This window comes from Emericellopsis atlantica, assembly GCF_019669845.1.
Source record: "Emericellopsis atlantica unplaced genomic scaffold F5Z01scaffold_56, whole genome shotgun sequence".
Taxonomy (NCBI): domain Eukaryota; kingdom Fungi; phylum Ascomycota; class Sordariomycetes; order Hypocreales; family Bionectriaceae; genus Emericellopsis; species Emericellopsis atlantica.
In genome coordinates, this window is record NW_025764758.1 from 1 (window position 1) to 14,073 (window position 14,073).

The window sequence follows — 14,073 nt, forward strand, 5'->3', positions numbered from 1 at the left end:
ACATCCACTACCATACATCCACTACCATACATCCACTACCATACATCCACTACCATACATCCACTACCATACATCCACTACCATATATCCACTACCATACATCCACTACCATACATCCACTACCATACATCCACTACCATACATCCACTACCATATATCCACTACCATACATCCACTACCATACATACCACCATAGCTCCACATGCCCCACTGCATCCAACATCTTTCACAACCATCACTCAACTGCCATGCCTCCACCAGCAAGCAGCCTCCACTGTCGTACCGCCTTCCGCCCAATCATGTTGGTTTATGAACCCCTTGCACATTTCGCCCGCAGAACAGATGACGTCCGCTGGCCATTTTTCGTCAAAGCTGCATTCGTGCCTGATCCATCTCAGAATTCCCTCGTTTCGTGTTTCCCTACGCTCCTCAAGATCACGAATGGAATCGTAAACCACGGGCAGCAATAGTTTGATCCTAGGGCTATCAGCGGCTATCTTTATCGGATCACCGAATATAATACGGAGACAGCAAGTGAACAAAACTTAGGTTTTCAGAGATAATCAACGACCCCGCGAGCCTGGATACGCCGACAACTGAAAGACTCCTACCAACTTTCCATCCTGTCCTGGATGATAGGATCCGATCCCGAATGGTTCGTCCCCTGCCCTGTGATTGTGATTAGTCTAACATCATTGTTAGTCGTTCGAGATCAGGGCTCTCTCGAAGGACGCAGAATTTTTCAGCGATGCCGAGGGGTCCCCAACCACCATCGAAGGATCAGGACAGACAGTTTACTGGATGGGATGCTTTCTGCGGGTTTACAAAGCTACCGACACAAAGACGCCGACTGCCGAATATGACACTTGTGACGGAGAAGGAACCGTGCAGAGGGACACGAAACTTTGGTTCGGTGGGAAGGACGGGAAAGTGAAAGAAGGAAATTAGTGTCGCATTCAAGGGAGTTATTTAATATCAAGCATACAGCTTCTTCTTGATCTCGGTCCCTTCCCACAGTCCGAGGTGCAGGTAGACGACGGCTCCATCATGGGCCGAGTGTGAGACCACCATCGAGACAGCATCTGTTGAGTCACGCCATTGTCTAGCGTCATCCTGATATTTAGGACCTGTTATGATCGCATTAGACAACTCCGGGCCAAACGTGGAAGGAATGATGCTGCACTGGCACCCTTGGAGTGTAAACTTTGGGTTGGCCAGTATTTTCGCACTGCTCTCAGCGAGACAAACATATCGGAGCCCGGCCATCGTTTCAAGGCGTACTCCAAATAATTCCCGGGCAAGGTGCTGAACCTTATCACTCGTGACTTCTACTGCCATATAACATCCGAACTTATCCGTGTATGGTGCGTTCGGAAATGTCATCGATATTGCCGCCACCAAGGCGCCTTCGTTTCTCGGGTCAGGGTTTCTTCTGATCGCGTTCGAGAGGTCCCGGGGTAGAAGTCGTGTGGCCACCGCAAGGGACGCATTGACTAGCACATGTTCATCTTCGGCAAAACAACCAACAGAATTATATCCTGGCGCTTGTTCGAGGGAGCGGCGATCAAGAGAAAGACGGCTCGCGTTGGGGCTACTAGGAGTAGCGGTCGGACTAGGGAAGTTCGCAGTGGAAATGGGCGGACAGTCGTTGTCTGCTATTGTGCCTAAAACTATATTAGAATAGCATATACACATCATACGGCGGCCTACTTACGTCGTCTTTTGTTTGAGTGCTGTGACATAGTTCCATTCTCCAGTGGTTTGATCCTTTTGTTATATAGACTTTCGATTTTCGTCCTGATTTCCGGGGGAATTGCGGCCGCAACTTGTGCCGCTAACTCTCGGGATATAGCGGGCTCATTTTCAAGCTCGAAGATTAAACGGCTACAATCAGCTTTGCCGACAAAGTGGTATTGTACCTCCGTGGCGCTTTTGGTGAGAAAATGGGCAAACCACGCAGGGAATCCGCCAGAGCGGAGAAATATTCTTGCTGCTGAGTCTTCGGTATCATGCTGGGTTTTTTGCCATGACTCCACTATTCCCCACGGTGCTCGTTCATATTGGTGAAGTCGATTCAGAAGTAACGTAAGGCGATCCGATTGGGACTCATCCGCTGATGTGATGGAGGCTGGCCCGCTATCTTCCATACTGGCGACTTGCGAACTGGTTTTGGGGAACGAAGTGAATGGTATATTTTGGAGGGAATGGTATCATTGTGAGAAAAACCAGCAATCGCACTCTTGGGCAATTGGGGATGTGTCGCTGAAGCGTCATCAAGAGAGGTGATCAGTGGGCCTGCTCTAGCCAATCGGCCATGATAGCCCGGGATAAGTTGCCTCTGCGCAAAATGTGGAGGGGTGGTGGCTCGTGGGGGAGGGGGTTGGCCACATCTGGTTCATTGGCGAGAACTGGACGACAGAAGACGACCTGTCATCGCGGGAGCCAACACCAAGCATGAAATGCCTTGTGTTTGCAGGGGGAGTCCCCCCGAACAGTTGTGGATTCAACTGTCGAGTTGAGAACCACGCTGCCGGACCATAGCGACCGGTGCCAGCCACCAAGCTGTCGTCACGCGCCGTTCTACGTACATGAATGCAACATCATAACCCTGTTCAACCGCCCCAGCCTACTTACTGTTCCTCCAAACCATACCACACCGTCCAGACCATACTACACCTCCAAACCACACTACACCTCCAAAGCATACCATGCACTCCAAACCACACTCTTGAATACTGAGCTGATCGGCTCGCGATGTCCTCTGTCAATTTGACGGGGTCGCAAATACATTATAAATCCCGATCCGATTCCACTTACAGTATGTGCACCGAGTAATATAGCGAACCATTCTATTTGCGATCATGAGCACGAGCACCGGAGAAGAAGGGTTCTGCATCTATTGTGGTCATGCTATGGATGGCCACACCAAAGCGAACCTCTCGAAATGTAAGCGGTGCAAGAAACGCGTCCTTGTCTGCCAGGTCACTGTACACGACTCTGGTGCCGGGTGGAGAATATGCCACGTCCCATGCCGCTGTGGCGAGAAACACTTTCCAAGTACAGCCAAAGCTGCCCGCCATTTAGAGCCAACTGAGTTTGCGTCGAGCCATCCAGACTATCAATCCCCGGAAGAGGCCGGCGACCCAGAAGCAAGTTATGAGCAGACAACGGCTTTCCCGGACAGCAGTGCTATTGCAATGCCCGAGGCTGAATCCTCACGATCCACAGCCAATCAACAAACGGCACACTCGTCACATCGACGCACCTATTCAGCGGAGTCGGTGGATCAACTCCAGTGGGATTCGGCGCGTTTGGCGGAGGAGACCGTTGTAGCTGGCATGACTAGTCTTGCGATTGATGACGCCACGGCAGAGGCGGATATTGTGAAAGTAAAGGCACGCTATACGAAGGAGGGCAAGGTGCAGTTCACCACCGTTTCAGGGCAAACCATCAGAACACCAGGGGATTATTGGATAGCAACCGACAAAGGGTACGAGTTTGAGTACGAAGGGATTCTGTATTTCGCGAAGGAGATCAAGCGTGCAAAGAAATGAGGCAAGAGGCTCATGGAATCGTGTAGGGCAGTGGTAGGCTCTGTGGGGCGTGTACTCCGTACCATTCAACTGGCATTGCACGCCGTTCATTCTCTCCGGGCCGATATTACCCCGAGAGAGCTTATCAGTAACTTCGATTGTGTTTCCCTGTCCTTGCTTGGATCATGCTCTTGTCGCCCATGCATTCGTTCCTGATCAAGTTTAAATACCCGCCTGGGGCACGTTTGCTCAGAGAGCAACTTTGCTGAGAGCTATTTGCTCTAAACTTCCTGCGGTGGCCAAAGCGCTGATGATGCCAGACAGCGACAGCAGCTCACTCTCCACTACATCCGCGACAACAACCACCGTCTCTTCATCGCCCACATACCTCACTGGCGAGAAAGACGACCCACTTCTGCCCTCCCCCTCCGAGATTTGTCGCATATTCCACGATGGCCAAGCAACCTGGGCGAACATTTTGTCGATGGTTGACGATTTCCCACCCGGCCGGTGGCCCACCACGTCTCTGGACCCATACATCACGTTGATGGACGTCCCCGGTCTACCAACAAAGCTTCCTCGCGGCAAAAAAATATATGGACGGCCACTCTGGCGTGTACCTCGTCTGGAGACAGCCCCAACGCACACGGAGGATACCGACAAGGACTGGGATCCAGAGCTCGTTCATGGTCGTCGTGTTGATTTCAACCTCGAAACAGAGAGTCCGCTGCATTGCCGGTTATCTTTAGAGGCCGCCTCCCATCTCCTATTCGACAGCACGGAGACGGCCGATAGTATCGCCGTCCTCACCTTGTGCTGGTCGTACATCCTCTCTGTCAGGCTGCTTGAAATGCAGGGTCAGCAAGTGAAGTACACACTTCACCGGCTGTGGCCACAACCGGGAGAAAGCGACAAGCCTGGGTTGGTTCGGTTGGATGGCGCGTCTCCTGCGCTTGTGAGATGGCTTTGTGCGGTTTTGAGCCCTGAGTTGGGTTGGTCAGGCAGCGGCAAAGGGCTTCCTCCTTGGGCAGCCTCCCTCCAAGAACACCTTGTTATCGAAACCTCCGAGCCGGTGCCAGATTCTCCCTCGCCTCCCAGCTCGACCGAAGCGACAGAGCTCCTCCTTGAATTCTGCCGACTATTCAACCTCGAAACGGAAGGAAATCAGAACAAGCAATGGGACCAGCTGGCACCCTGCAGGGCAGGGTTCTTTGCCGCGCTTGCGCTCCCTTTCTATCGTTTCATGGGGCTCCGCCCCCAACTTCCTTTTCCACGATTAACCTGCCCCGATGGTAGCAGGTTCAATGACACCAGCGGAACTAGTATTCGCGGTTATCTTCGCGACTTACGGTACTTTATGACCCTCAGTCTCCACCCGCTATCGCTTGGCTCCACTCTCTGGAGTGTGTTTTGGCAGCCAGACATTGATTGCAACCTCGTGAGTCCGTGGCTTGCCGCCGTACTCGATATTCTTGAGCCTGCTATCAAAGCCAAGAACCTCGAGAAGCTATTAAAAGCATTTGCTTTGCGGCGACCTCGAGTTGCTCTTTGGTGGCTTGCCCTCGCTTTACTTGGCGACCTCTCTATTCTAGACTGGATTCGACGATACGCAACAACTTGTACCGAGAAATATGGTTACGGCTCGCTCTCCCCCCCCGATCCAATGTTCTCTGCTTGGACGGGCACAAAGCAATCATTTTTAGATCAAGAGATTACCGCATGCTACATGGAACCGTCCGACCAAATTCCTTGGGCAGACATCCTCCGTCGACGCTTTGATTTTAACCTACAGGGTTCAGGCCCTATGCTTTTATCCTGGCGTCCATTCGGATGCGTGGCGAAACGTTCAGTTGAACCAGACCTCTGGCCGTACTTGGAGACAAAACGTGCCCATCAATACCAGTCCTTCCTCTGGTATTCAATGACGAAAAGAGGATTTCGCACCTCTGACCCTGGGTTTCGCCGGAATACAGGCAGAAGCATCGAGGTCGCCCGTGATGACTTGACGCGGCTCTCGCCAGGTCGCGAGTGTCACGAAAATCATCACAGTATCAATCTAGAGCCCTCGAAAACCTCGACGCTGAGAATGATGTCCTTTCTTGTGGAGGATGCCACTGGCAGCCGGCACTGGTCTAACGCAGCGATGTCCGAGCAATCGAGACAACACCCTTGGTTGCGCGGATGGGAGGGTCTTGCCACAATGGAAGTGGAGTGCCGAGGTTCTGCAGAAGCGATTGAGGGAGTGAAAGCACCTTCGTGGTTTTTAGGTGAATGGATAAGGGGCGAGCATGATGGAGGTGATCAGGCGCAGGGCGAAGGTGGACTGGTAACAGCGTAAGTTTTGCCTGACACAATTTTTGTGATGTTATAGCTTGTAATACATCGTTCAGCCTATGTGTGCTAGCACCACTTGCGTGTCCGGATCAGTAGCAGCAGGACTGAGCACCCCGGCAGTGATGGTGCTGACTAGGATTTCTGGGCATTCCCGTTGAAGAAGTGGCTGTGATAACCATGCCGTCTATTGACACTTCCACTCTCGAGCTGTGCTGCTTCGTCCCTCCCAGTGAGTCTGCACCTGGAATAGGAAATTATTCGTACGAACCAGATGACCAGCTTGCCAAACACTCTACGTCCTAGGACAGACAATCGTCCGGGGACACTCACGGTCCGGGGACACTCACAGTCCGGGGACACTCACAGTCCGGGGACACTCACAGTCCGGGGACACTGGCGCTTCCTCCATACTTGATGCATCACGGACTTTTGAATTCTCGTCTCCCGAGCTCTGAACAAATATCAAATCGGTCGCTTTTGCTATCTTCAATAGCCTCTCAATGCTGCCTTGCAACCGCATCGCGCCGACATTCTACAAAGCATCATCAGCATTTGTTCGAGCACGGAGTAAGGCGCTTACTCTGTCACCTGGTATTCCCATTGCAGCGGTTACGGGATGGCACTTGAGGCTAAGCTGCCAGTCTACGCAAACGTTGGAACCGGAAACCATCTGAAATCGCGCGTTCGCCAAATATCCTCCCAATTCTTCCAAAACTGCATTTTCAACAGGGATACCACGTATCTTCAAGTGCTGCGACATGTTGTTACACTATATCGTCACGACTGGTGTGTGGATGGTAAGGAGGCAATTCACGATGCTGCGGGGTTCATAATGTATGTTCTGTAGGCTTCTGCGTTATGGCTTACATACTACACCGAGGAAGATCGAGGCTTAAAGAATGCGGGCGTCGACACAATCGCTCAGCACGTAGTTGGATCGCCCACAATTACAAGTTAGATATGGGTACGCATATTCAGTCCATATCTATTAGACTTAAGTGACATGGGCACATTGAGCCATGCTCCTTGCCGACGACCTAAGGCCGTGAATAGGTTGACCAGCCATACTTTGGAAGGTGGATCGCCGCCGGAAATGACCATGCATGAGCGAGCCGTGCCTGGGCAGATGGTCTTGTCCAGCCGCACTTGGGTGGGTTGCAGGCGTTGCTGCATGTGCCTCTTGAAAGCCCAGATGGACCCGACAGAGAGCTCGGCTACATATACGACTGGGTATCAAGGACTGTGTGCGATTCATCTACAGCAGCACTTCCAGACCTTGAGTCGCAGGAAAGTACAACGACTCATCATGGATATATCCTATAGTCCCACCGACTATTACAGGTATTTCATGATGTTTCTACGCGCTTGAATACGGCCTAATTGTTTATAGGGTGCCGGGTGACATGCTACCTTCACCTTTGCCAGAGTCCTCGTCTACGACAATCTACAATGCTGAGGATACCATGTCCGAATGGTCCTTTGCAGAACTTGCGGCAACATTCCCATCGGGCGATCTCTTTCTGCGGGTGACCGATAAATGGTGCCTCCGCTTCCTTCACTCGCCTTTGCCTCGAGACATTGAGAGAGCTGTCATACAATCGGGTGCGCATGTCATCGAGAAACTTGAGTCGTGCGTTCCGATCTTCATTCCAAGAAGCTACGTTGAAGGCCGACTGGTCGGCAACGAGCAGATGAGCAACTATACCACCGAATACTGTGGCTCTCTTGGCGACGAATCGATACTTTGCAACACATCAGAATACATTGAAGCGGCTCGTAAGGGGATACAGCAACATGGCCATCCGCTTGCCTATGCGTACAGGGCAATTCATCGCACTTATCAGGGTTGGCTAGATTCTAACTGTCCCGGCAGGCGAATGCGCTGATCGGCTTACTATGCGCACGGAAGCTAGTATTTGCGGCCACCACTATCACCGATTTCAACAATTGCCACGACAAGTTACACCTCCTACAAATACAGCCTCATGCAAGTGGGCAGTTCGAAAGGCATCAATTTATCTCGCAAGCTCTCTATCAACAGACGGTGACCTCTAACGCGAGATCTGAGCACAAAACTCAAACAATGGCCGAAGGATTGCCGTAGTCACAGTCAAGGCACCTCACGCCATATGCAGCCACCAGCCACAGTGACCAGAACCCGTGCCGTATGAAATGTCCTTAGTGTAGTAGTGTCGTTGGGTGAAGCATCTGATTGGCGCGCAAGCAGTTTTTGTGGGTTCTAGCTGACTAAGTACTCTTATTTGCGCACCTAGGTGCGCACCTATTGGCCCCCCAGATTGCGAAGTAGTAGTACAGAGTAGTAGTATTTTTATTACGCCCTGGAGAACGGATCTCATAGGGCCAGTGGCTACGCTAAGCTGTCTTCCGTTCTCCGCTATTCCTCCAGACCACCCAAAAGAGCCCCACTCTTGGGCACCGGTGTGGTGTCGTTGCACTGCGGGGTTTGATATCGTTGGCACCTTGTGATCTAATATCCCACCGTACCTGGTCGCTGTCTGCAACCGTCACACATTTAATGAACATAAAGTCGGGACCCACATCGGTACGTGGCCACTGCCCCAGTCACTTCCACCCCTCTGCTCATACGCGAAGGAGCACAGAAGAATTGACCATACATCTGATTCGGTCTACCTGTGTAATGGGCTATTCTGGCAACCCCCAGACGGGTTTAACGGACCCCGGGGCCATTAGTGTCGCAGTCGTCGCGTTCCTGGTGCTGTCGCTCTACAACGCTATCGAGCTCGACGTTATCCTCCTCACCGTCTTCCAGCGCCGACGGGGCCTCTACTTCTGGAGTTTCGTCGCCTCCACTAATGGCATCGTGCCGCACTCCATCGGCTTCTTCCTCAAGAACATTCTCAGCTCCCGCCAGTTTGGACTGTACATTACGTTTGTGGCTGTCGGCTGGGTGCCCATGGTCACGGGCCAGTCCCTTGTCCTCTACTCGCGCCTGCACCTCTTATTCTGGGACACGTTTTATCTGAAGCTGGTCCTGGGCTTAATCATCTTCAACGCCATCGCCTTGCATATCCCCATCATCATCCTCATGTACGGGGCCAACAGCTCACCCTCAAACGCCTTTGTCCAGCCGTATACCGTCTATGAGAAGGTCCAAGTCACCGTCTTCTTCCTGCAAGAGCTCATCATCTCGAGCATCTACATCAAGGCATGCTTCTCTTTCTTCGATACCCAGGATAGCATGTACGGCGATTCTGTGCGAAAAATGCGGCGGCACCTACTCTTAGTAAACATTCTTGTCGTTATCCTCGATGTTCCGATCCTCTGTCTCGAGTATACCGACGTGTACGACCTTCAAACGGCGTACAAAGCCTTTGTTTATAGCGTCAAGCTGAAGATGGAATTTCAGATTCTGAACAAGCTGGTCGAGATGACGCGAGCGCGGGAAGACGTGGACCCGTTCAACAATAGCTCGGCCATTCGGATGCGTGATGAGTCCAGTCAGAGGTAATATAGTAGGTGTTAATGAAACTGTCTCAACATCAACCGCAAATCTACGGCTTGGCCGCGAACGACTTGGGAAGGGACGTGCGGACGTTGAGGCCGGAGGCAATCACGGAGGTATTGTAGTTTCGCATCCATCACCATGTCTCAGATCTTGGCGCTTTGCTTCGCTTTGACCTCCGTTACCTTGGTCACGAAAGATGCCTCGCTTGTGCGCGTTCGGGATTACGCGTGAAGTGTATGATTGTTAGGTTACGCAGGGATGCTGGGTGATGGGAGGTATTGAACTCATTGTATGGTTGTTTATTCCTCGGACTTTATATACCCAAGCCATCCTCAAAGTCTTACGGATAAGGTTCAGTTAGGACTTTCTCTGCCGTTCGATCATCGCAAGCTTGACCAGGGTTGTGTCGAAAAGTACAAACAGGTCATCGCGTGGAAAATCTGAAGACGGTCCGCCTTGAATCTGCCCGTATCGTATGACTTCTTTTGCTCTCCAACGACAAGGACATGCTTGTACCAAAAAGTGCCGTCCTTTTTCTTGGCTGGCGCCTGGAAGAAGACATCCATCTGGCCTTTCCGTTCCTTGAACTGGTGGGCGGTTTTGGTGGTATGTAGCTTGTACGTTGAATCGGCTAAGAAACGCTCCTCTAGTGAACAGAACCAGTCCCAGACCGGCTTTTCGTCCGAAGGGGTCGGGAAATCTGTCCATTTCTTTCCGTCGTGTGCTGTCATCATCTCCTTCAGCATCGCTTTCTGCTCTTTGCGCCAGCGCTTGGAGTAAAAGAACTTGTCGCAGAATCCCTTCACATCGCGAAAGGTGCAATCTTTTATCTCATAGAACAGCTCCCCTTCGACGATGTCGCGCGTTTCGCTGTCGGCCAGTCGGCTCGAGCTAGTCTTGATTGGTGTTCCTTTGAAAGTCGGGGCGATGCTGGACGGGGGAGGAGTGAGGGCGCTAAGGGATTCGATGACGGTGAAGACAGCTTCCCAGACGTCGATGTCGGAGGAATCGTCAACGACATGGCGGACGAGAGGGTGGAATTGCTGAGTCTTTATTTCGCCTCCTCGAACATATTGTAGGATAGATAGCAGCTTGACTGCAACGCTACCGCTTTCGTCTGGCGAAGAAAGGCTGAACGCAGCTGGCGAGGCGACTAAAGCGGAGAGAAGACTCGCAATATCTTCTTGTCGCGGGTCGTCGGCCTCGTTGAGGTCGCGCAATTTGTCTCGGAAAGGATCAAGAGTATCACTGAGTGGGCGTTCTGAGTGGGCGTTCTGAAATGATCTTGACGTGCTTCTCTGTAAGGGGGATTTTGATGTCGTGTAGAGAGCATGACTGATGTACAGGTCCATTGAGAGAGCGAGGGAGAGGTAAACAGAAAACAAAGCAGACGCGACGGCTCACGTGTTTGTAGGGATGCGTGACAGCGGGCCACCTGGTCGCAGACGGCAAGGACGGCCGCTAACCCATTTGTGGAAAGTGGGGGCACGGTGAGAAGCGACTTGGCCGTTGTTGGAAGAAGAGGATCGATCAACTGTCGGGGCGGCGGCACATACGAGATGCATCGTCCGTTGTCGTATCGGGGTCCGGCGAACAGTCGAAGCGACCGAAGATAACCCGCGGCACACGGTCCGGAAGAGTGCCGGACCTGAGCTGCAAATGCCCCTAAGACTGAACCCGACAGTCTCCAAAAGTCAGCCTCTGCACCTGAAGCTGAACCACCAACGCTCCAAACTGATCTCGGGTCGGTTGGACACCCCGCAGGCAGCAGACTGCACAAGGACACGTCAAGAAGGGATTGATCACGAAGGCCATCGGTATCTGTTCCTTCCAACTCAAATTGATGACTCCACATGTCCTTGAGTGGGCACCCAGCATACGACACGACACCCCGAAATCCCAGCGCGTACATTCGAATGTCACAATATTAACCAAGCATGGTTGCGCGAAATATCGCGGTATTAAGTAGGAATAAGTCCACTTCAGTACAGTTTCAGATAAAACATCATCAGCGAGAACGAAATCTTTAACAATAAACAGCCATTTGCAGAGCGGTTATCAGCTTCTGTTGGCGAACGGCCTTGTGGTCAGAGGGCATATCCCACCTATTGCAACACATTTTGCTCATATCACCAACGCAAGTACGGTTCCCAGCGACAGCGGCTTTTCCATATAATATATATTTAGGCGTCTTTTTCCAGAGTCCTGACCCCATGTCGTCCGGAAGGCGCCCGTGATTGCTTGTGCCCCTACTTTACCTTCTGCGCTCTGCTCAGCCAGCTCAGCTCTTTCGCGCCGCACGCATGGGTCCATACACTGGAGGCGTAGTCCATGGTAGGCGCCACCGTCAACATGAAGAGCTGCCTTGCAGTCTGCTTGTTAAGCACAAACGTCCGAGGCTGATTTTGCCCCTGGACTGAACGTGGTTCTGGACACCATTGGCCCACCTGCTGATCTGGAGTGGCCACGCGGGATAACGCTGTTGTTGAAGCCTGGCAGCAGGTCGCGAAGATTGGGCGCTGTTCTGATCACAGTACGGCTGCTTGCCTTACTTGCTATTTTTGAGCTTTGTACAATAGCGAACCTGCAGTGCCCCCTTAGAACGCCCCGGAAATCGATTGCTGAACCGGCGATGTATATCCGACCATGGGAGGCTGAGGTTTGTCTTCAAATCAATGAGCAGATCATCCTCTTCGGGGGTGAACTTGCCCCGTGAGCCCGTCTTTCTCTTGACTCCGCCAGCCCTGCCACATGCTGGCGTGTGGATCGTCTTCTGTGTAGTAGACCAGGTTTGGACAAGTGCCTGGAGAAGGTTCAGGCTTAATTCTCCTTCAAACTGCCCCTCAAAACTCGTGACGCCATTTATAGTGGTGAGTTGCACCGTGCCCTTCCATTCCTCAAACGCAGCCGAATCTGGTTCGTTATCTTTGCCGTCAATCGATGCTTGCGATGGTGGTGGGCTGTTGAAAGCGGCTGTTGATGCATGTCCGTTGCTCATGAGCGGCCTGGCGTTGGTTGGGTGTACGGCGGGATATTAGATCAAGAACTGCCACACCGTATCAACCCCGCAGACACAACGACAGCACACATCACAACCACCCACACATACCAATATCCGTGATTTGGCAGTTCTTGATCTAATATCCCACCGTATGGGTGTGGGGAAGCGCTGCGAGGGAGATCCAAACGTGTGCTGGGCATAGACCGCCTTGTCCTGCGACGTTTATGGGGTGGCTCGTCAGCATCGTCGTCGGTCTCATATGCCTGACAATCGCCCTCTTGCTTGCCATCATAACCGTCTGCTAATGACGGAGAGTAGTCATCATCATGAGACAGGCCACGTCCGGGATAGCTTTCGGAATCCGAATCTGAATCAGAACCGAGGTCGCCGTTGGACTCCAAATCGGGACCGGAATCGTCCTCAGGCGCATCCCGAGACTGCGTCACTTCACCATCCCAGGTGTTATTGTCACGCGACTGGCATGAGTCTGTGGAACTTGGCGTCAGCGCCTTCGCGACAGGTGGTCTCCGGCGCTCGTCGCTTCGTCTTCCGTTGCTGGGTGATGCTGAAATGCGTGGAGAGCGCCGCCGGACCGAGCCAAAGTCTGGCTTATTGGGAGGCTCAGCAAGCTGAACAGCGCCAGCATTGGCGAAGGCTGTTTCATTTTCGCAGGCCGTGGACTCGACTGGGCCCGATGGCGCGTGGCTCGACAGGATGGGCATCGGTGAGCACGATGTGGCCGAATCATTCGCGGGCTTGCCTGTGGTCAAAGCGACTGGCACAATGGCCGTCATGTCGTCTCGATTGCCACTGTCCTGTGAAGCAAGAGGTTGTTGGTGAGTGTTCTCTGCTTCCATCGCCCCGTTGGCTTGGCTGACTCTGCAGGCTCTCTTTCGGAGTTCCTGGCCGTCTTCCACGTGTCGTACCGGAGCATGGTGCAATTTTCAACGGCCACTATATGCCGGCTGGCGTAAGTGCTCTTTCATCGCTTGTCACTAGTATTGATTGAATAGTCGTATGTATCAATGTCCTCCTGGCTCCTGCACCAAGATGAGTCTTGCTTTCCGAAACCCCGCGAGTTCGACCCAACGAGATGGCTTGACCCGACGGTAGCCCGGCGTATCGAGAAGGCCTTCATACCTTTTTCTAAAGGTACTCGGGGATGTGTTGGCATGAAGTACGTCCCTTCTTAATCCCGGATCATGATACCTCTGACGTGGTAGTCTTGCTTATTGTGAATTGTACGTCAGCCTCACTTCACGCCTAGGTACACGTTACTACCCGCCGACTGGTGCATCCCGAGGATGGCTTCGATGCGATGGGTTGAGTCCATGTTGCTGATGCGCGGGCGAGCCTCAAAGTCTCGCCACAGTGTCAACTCTGTGCCGGTGTCCAAAACCCATAGGAGACTCTCCACATCCACCCAATCCCAGAGCAGATCCACAGCCTCGGCCCGAACGCAGTGGAATATATGGCTGGACACCCGAATGGTCAATAGGACTTCTAGGATGACGACCTCGGGCGACCACGGCGTCCGAACGTGGCGCCCGCGGTGATGTCGCTGCGGCGCGAGGACTTCCATCAGAACACGTTTGCACGTTTGCCACGTCAACGAGCGCAGAAGAGTGCTATGACGTGCCAGAAGCACTGATTCAAGCAGCAGCGTTTACTTATATGATGTGCCTTTGCCCTCGCCGGCTGGAAATAGATTGCTAGTG

At 52.6% G+C, this 14,073-nt stretch overlaps 10 protein-coding genes across 10 annotated transcripts; 6 read left to right on the forward strand and 4 right to left on the reverse strand.

Moving 5' to 3' along the window:
• Nucleotides 1–702: 702 nt before the first annotated feature.
• On the forward strand, nucleotides 703–948 carry F5Z01DRAFT_631351 (uncharacterized protein; the record flags this gene model as incomplete). Its single annotated transcript, XM_046261780.1, has 1 exon — nucleotides 703–948. A coding segment is annotated over one exon (246 nt), but the record flags the coding sequence as incomplete, so codon positions are not given.
• F5Z01DRAFT_472066 (uncharacterized protein) lies at nucleotides 799–2,458 on the reverse strand. Its single transcript, XM_046260001.1, has 2 exons — nucleotides 1,715–2,458; nucleotides 799–1,664 (listed from the first exon to the last, which is right to left on the reverse strand). Exons 1-2 carry the CDS (start codon nucleotides 2,145–2,147, stop codon nucleotides 976–978), a joined length of 1,122 nt encoding a protein of 373 aa, XP_046113545.1. The 5' UTR covers nucleotides 2,148–2,458; the 3' UTR covers nucleotides 799–975.
• Nucleotides 2,459–2,480: 22 nt separating this feature from the next.
• Nucleotides 2,481–3,657, forward strand: F5Z01DRAFT_472098 (uncharacterized protein). The gene has a single exon (XM_046260002.1). It carries the CDS (start codon nucleotides 2,862–2,864, stop codon nucleotides 3,552–3,554), a length of 693 nt encoding a protein of 230 aa, XP_046113546.1. The 5' UTR covers nucleotides 2,481–2,861; the 3' UTR covers nucleotides 3,555–3,657.
• Nucleotide 3,658: 1 nt separating this feature from the next.
• On the forward strand, nucleotides 3,659–6,177 carry F5Z01DRAFT_472099 (uncharacterized protein). Its single transcript, XM_046260003.1, has one exon. It carries the CDS (start codon nucleotides 3,844–3,846, stop codon nucleotides 5,869–5,871), a length of 2,028 nt encoding a protein of 675 aa, XP_046113547.1. The 5' UTR covers nucleotides 3,659–3,843; the 3' UTR covers nucleotides 5,872–6,177.
• Nucleotides 6,178–7,052: 875 nt separating this feature from the next.
• Nucleotides 7,053–8,185, forward strand: F5Z01DRAFT_668607 (uncharacterized protein). Its single transcript, XM_046264364.1, has 2 exons — nucleotides 7,053–7,208; nucleotides 7,258–8,185. Exons 1-2 carry the CDS (start codon nucleotides 7,060–7,062, stop codon nucleotides 7,751–7,753), a joined length of 645 nt encoding a protein of 214 aa, XP_046113548.1. The 5' UTR covers nucleotides 7,053–7,059; the 3' UTR covers nucleotides 7,754–8,185.
• Nucleotides 8,186–8,526: 341 nt separating this feature from the next.
• F5Z01DRAFT_678511 (uncharacterized protein) lies at nucleotides 8,527–9,357 on the forward strand (the record flags this gene model as incomplete). The annotated part of the gene is made up of 1 exon (XM_046265452.1): nucleotides 8,527–9,357. The coding sequence occupies one exon, from the start codon at nucleotides 8,527–8,529 to the stop codon at nucleotides 9,355–9,357; it is 831 nt and encodes a 276-aa protein (XP_046113549.1).
• Nucleotides 9,358–9,971: 614 nt separating this feature from the next.
• On the reverse strand, nucleotides 9,972–10,619 carry F5Z01DRAFT_611418 (uncharacterized protein; the record flags this gene model as incomplete). Its single annotated transcript, XM_046260779.1, has 1 exon — nucleotides 9,972–10,619. A coding segment is annotated over one exon (648 nt), but the record flags the coding sequence as incomplete, so codon positions are not given.
• A 1,117-nt stretch (nucleotides 10,620–11,736) lies between these two features.
• On the reverse strand, nucleotides 11,737–12,403 carry F5Z01DRAFT_472150 (uncharacterized protein). The gene has a single exon (XM_046260005.1). It carries the CDS (start codon nucleotides 12,350–12,352, stop codon nucleotides 11,903–11,905), a length of 450 nt encoding a protein of 149 aa, XP_046113551.1. The 5' UTR covers nucleotides 12,353–12,403; the 3' UTR covers nucleotides 11,737–11,902.
• Nucleotide 12,404: 1 nt separating this feature from the next.
• Nucleotides 12,405–13,515, forward strand: F5Z01DRAFT_472151 (uncharacterized protein). The gene is made up of 3 exons (XM_046260006.1): nucleotides 12,405–13,191; nucleotides 13,241–13,325; nucleotides 13,369–13,515. Exons 1-3 carry the CDS (start codon nucleotides 12,615–12,617, stop codon nucleotides 13,466–13,468), a joined length of 762 nt encoding a protein of 253 aa, XP_046113552.1. The 5' UTR covers nucleotides 12,405–12,614; the 3' UTR covers nucleotides 13,469–13,515.
• On the reverse strand, nucleotides 13,410–14,023 carry F5Z01DRAFT_472142 (uncharacterized protein). Its single transcript, XM_046260004.1, has one exon. The coding sequence runs from the start codon at nucleotides 13,935–13,937 to the stop codon at nucleotides 13,608–13,610; it is 330 nt and encodes a 109-aa protein (XP_046113553.1). The 5' UTR covers nucleotides 13,938–14,023; the 3' UTR covers nucleotides 13,410–13,607.
• Nucleotides 14,024–14,073: the final 50 nt, after the last annotated feature.

Coding starts and splice junctions, on each gene's coding strand:
- F5Z01DRAFT_668607 (XM_046264364.1), top strand. CDS start 7,060: ATGGACCCGACAGAGAGCTCGGCTACATATACGACTGGGTATCAAGGA. Junction 7,209..7,257: donor AGTCCCACCGACTATTACAG/GTATTTCATGAT, acceptor AATTGTTTATAG/GGTGCCGGGTGACATGCTAC.
- F5Z01DRAFT_472099 (XM_046260003.1), top strand. CDS start 3,844: ATGATGCCAGACAGCGACAGCAGCTCACTCTCCACTACATCCGCGACA.
- F5Z01DRAFT_472150 (XM_046260005.1), bottom strand. CDS start 12,352: ATGAGCAACGGACATGCATCAACAGCCGCTTTCAACAGCCCACCACCA.
- F5Z01DRAFT_472142 (XM_046260004.1), bottom strand. CDS start 13,937: ATGGAAGTCCTCGCGCCGCAGCGACATCACCGCGGGCGCCACGTTCGG.
- F5Z01DRAFT_472066 (XM_046260001.1), bottom strand. CDS start 2,147: ATGGAAGATAGCGGGCCAGCCTCCATCACATCAGCGGATGAGTCCCAA. Junction 1,665..1,714: donor GCACTCAAACAAAAGACGAC/GTAAGTAGGCCG, acceptor ATATAGTTTTAG/GCACAATAGCAGACAACGAC.
- F5Z01DRAFT_472098 (XM_046260002.1), top strand. CDS start 2,862: ATGAGCACGAGCACCGGAGAAGAAGGGTTCTGCATCTATTGTGGTCAT.
- F5Z01DRAFT_472151 (XM_046260006.1), top strand. CDS start 12,615: ATGCCTGACAATCGCCCTCTTGCTTGCCATCATAACCGTCTGCTAATG. Junction 13,192..13,240: donor TGTGAAGCAAGAGGTTGTTG/GTGAGTGTTCTC, acceptor CTGACTCTGCAG/GCTCTCTTTCGGAGTTCCTG. Junction 13,326..13,368: donor GCCACTATATGCCGGCTGGC/GTAAGTGCTCTT, acceptor TTGATTGAATAG/TCGTATGTATCAATGTCCTC.